General features: G+C 41.6%; 1 protein-coding gene across 1 annotated transcript; it reads right to left on the bottom strand.

The window, feature by feature from the left end:
- Positions 1-213: 213 nt before the first annotated feature.
- On the bottom strand, positions 214-2,629 carry LOC149945941 (uncharacterized). Its single transcript, XM_090170666.1, has 2 exons — positions 1,818-2,629; positions 214-364 (listed from the first exon to the last, which is right to left on the bottom strand). The coding sequence occupies exons 1-2, from the start codon at positions 2,627-2,629 to the stop codon at positions 214-216; spliced, it is 963 nt and encodes a 320-aa protein (XP_090026792.1).
- Between the last annotated feature and the right edge of the window lie 373 nt (positions 2,630-3,002).

Below are 3,002 nucleotides of genomic sequence, written 5' to 3'. Positions count from 1 at the left end.
ATCCATTAGCACTTTGGTGAGAGCGTAACCAATAGTGAAACCCTTCTTGGTTGGGAAAAACTTCCCCTACAATTCACCGTACCCCGGAACCATCTCCCGGATATCCAAAATTTTTCGATTCTGATACGTTCTTAGTTCAATACGTTTCGTCTCGGAACCGCTGAAAAAGCACGATGATTCTGGAGTATCATCCTTCTCGAAGAAAGCTAGTATTTAATCCTTCTTTCGGTATAACTCATGAAAATCGGTTTCGTCTAAGGTGATTCCCGTAGCACTATCTCGGAGTCCTAGACGCACATCTAGTGTAGACGTAACCTCGATGAATTTATCTAACGAGACGGCGAACAAAACTTGGGCAAATATGCTATGAAAATTTATATGTTAGAAACATACACAAATTTTTACCAAGTAAAAAAAAAATAATATACTTACATAGATGATTTCGTGTTGATACTTGAATGTTCTTTTACCTAGATCCCACCTATATTTACACTATAACATTACGGTGGAGATGTAACATTGCTAGTTCACCACCCTACCTTCACCACACACACCGCTAGGTGGTGTCACTTTATTAATTCACCGCCGACACCACCCTGCGGTGTTGTCTTGATAGTTCACCGCCGACACCACCCTGCGGTGTTGTCTTGATAGTTCACCGCCGACACCACCCTGCCTTTGTACGTTCACCACCAGCGCCACCCCCATGGGTTTCAGAGTTCGTATTTTTGGCCAAATAGAAAAGACGAACACTATATTCCAAAGAGTCAAATTCTGTGCGAGGTTAAACGTCCAACGTGCCCTAGGGGAAGACACTATTATTTTGATGAAGAATGTTCGAAGAAAGTCTTATCGGTTTTCTCACAATAGAAAAAAAAACTTGAAGTTTTTTACTATCTTAAAAAAAATATTTATTGAATGTATTGTTTCACCTTAAATAATTTTTCAGTAATTTTTATTTCACCTCCACAAAATTTTTGGTAAGCAATATACGTGCGCCGAGATGTTTAATATAAAATTTCATCAATTTTGGAGCACACCCTTTTTGTGTAAATAAATGATAAGTCCTACCTTGTGTTTAATTTATTAGCAATATTTTGTGTGAAAATGAATAAACCTTAAAATTTAAAAAAATTATTTGGACCTTAATAATCGAGATACCATCAATTTTATTTTAACGTATATTTTCTCTCTATAAGTAGGCTTTTAGCTAAAATATTTAATGAATTTCCAGTTTAACTTTTTTTCTGAATAAAACATCAAGTACTACCCCCCTAATGAGCTCATATTGCAAAAACTATAACATCTATAAAAAATTGACCTCAATATCGACTTTAGATGGTCCTTTTAGCCTGGGATACCAAATTTCGTATTTAAAAAACCAATACCAATTGAGATATTCAATATAATATGAAGACAGTGCGCAAAATCTATTCAAAAAAAGTCAAATTTTAAAATTCATAACTTTTGAAATTTTTCAATTAGGGCCCGCGTGCTTCATAAATTTCCATACGAGTGCTATATAAACCCACAAAAATGTTTGGTTGAAATCCGCCACTATCGAGCAACAAACCCTGTCGATTTCAGAAATAATTACCCTCCACGAAGCTTGTTTAGCATCGCGGATGGCCTTATGGTAGGAAGTGAGGCTGCTTTTATAAGCATTCCAGTCACATCCCCTCTTTCCTCTGTTAAAGAGCCTACGAGTTTCTTTGCGCAGACCGCCAATCTCGTTAGACCACCAAGGAACTAACCTTGGCCGGTTGACAGTCTTCGAGGGACAATTGCGGTGATAGGAGTCGATAATGGCATGTTGCATGCGATCAACAGCCAAATCGGAATCCAACACCGATGAGAGCCTTGGTTTGTCATCCATTAGGAACATACCAAGGTCATCCTTGTAACCGGACCAGTTTCTGCTCCTGGGGTTACGAATGGTGGTACTAGCCCGAATGGGTATGACCGATATGTTAAAGCAAATGTGTCTGTGATACGAGCGAGACGGTTCGTTAGGCACATGCCAGTTCATAATTTTGTCTGCGACATTCTCTGTACACAGAGTAAGATCAATTACCTCACTTCTGTTTGCTGTAACAAAAGTTGGTTCATTGTTCCTGTTTAAAACCTGTAGTTTTGTACCAACCAAGTACTCCACTAAGTCATTACCATTGCAGTCTGAGCTACCCCAAATATCGTGGTGAGCATTGGCATCACACCCTATGACCAGCCTATCCCCCAAACACTCACAATCGCTAACCAGACTGATCAGAACCTGCGGGGGAGGCGGAAGAGCATCATCATAAGGAAGGTATGCCGAGGCTACTGTAAACTCACCGCTTCCATCCGTAGATGAAACAATATGTTTTACAGTAGAAATATCCCTGGAGGAGTATGCCGAGAGTGGAAGGGCATGAATGCCCTTGCGTATCAGCACACAGGCTCTTGGTTTTGCAGAGTTATAATCAAAGAATATATTACCTGCACTATGGAGATCAAGTATCTTGCCATTGGCTGTCCACGGTTCCTGAATGAGCGCTACATCGAAGTCCTCTTTTGCAAACCTATTACAGAGAACTGCAGTGGCTGCCTTGCAGTGATGCAAATTAATTTGCAGCACCTTTACACTCATCTTTGGGTAAGGTGAACTTGGTTGCTGGCCAGAGATGACTATTCAGATACAGTGGTGGTTGTGGAGACCCCAACAATCCCACCGGTCCGACTCGCATCAAATAGCCTGCCCCCCTGTTGCACCCTCCAGTGGTACAACCTCTTTGTTCTCGTCGGTGTCCGACAAGCCAAAGGCCTTTAGGTCCTCCGCGAGAGTATCTTCCAAAGGAATGTCCTCTCCTGAGTCCCCGCCAGCCAGAGTCTCATCTTCCAACCTTGAGATCTCCGAAGCAGAGGGTTCGACTGAACCACCCTCCTTGGCAGGATCCACGGGAGCTGTCGGGTCAGGTTCATGAAGTATCTTAAAGATACCACAGTCCAGGCCCGTTAAGGCT

The sequence above is a fragment of the Leiobunum rupestre genome, chromosome 4 (assembly GCF_980474605.1).
Source record: "Leiobunum rupestre chromosome 4, qqLeiRupe1.1.hap1, whole genome shotgun sequence".
Lineage (NCBI taxonomy): Eukaryota > Metazoa > Arthropoda > Arachnida > Opiliones > Sclerosomatidae > Leiobunum > Leiobunum rupestre.
The sequence above is the reverse complement of the archived record's forward strand: the minus strand, read 5'-3'. Positions and strand labels throughout refer to the sequence as shown.

Coding starts and splice junctions, on each gene's coding strand:
- LOC149945941 (XM_090170666.1), bottom strand. CDS start 2,629: ATGAGTGTAAAGGTGCTGCAAATTAATTTGCATCACTGCAAGGCAGCC. Junction 365..1,817: donor GATTTGGCTGTTGATCGCAT/GCAACATGCCAT, acceptor AAATTTTCATAG/CATATTTGCCCAAGTTTTGT.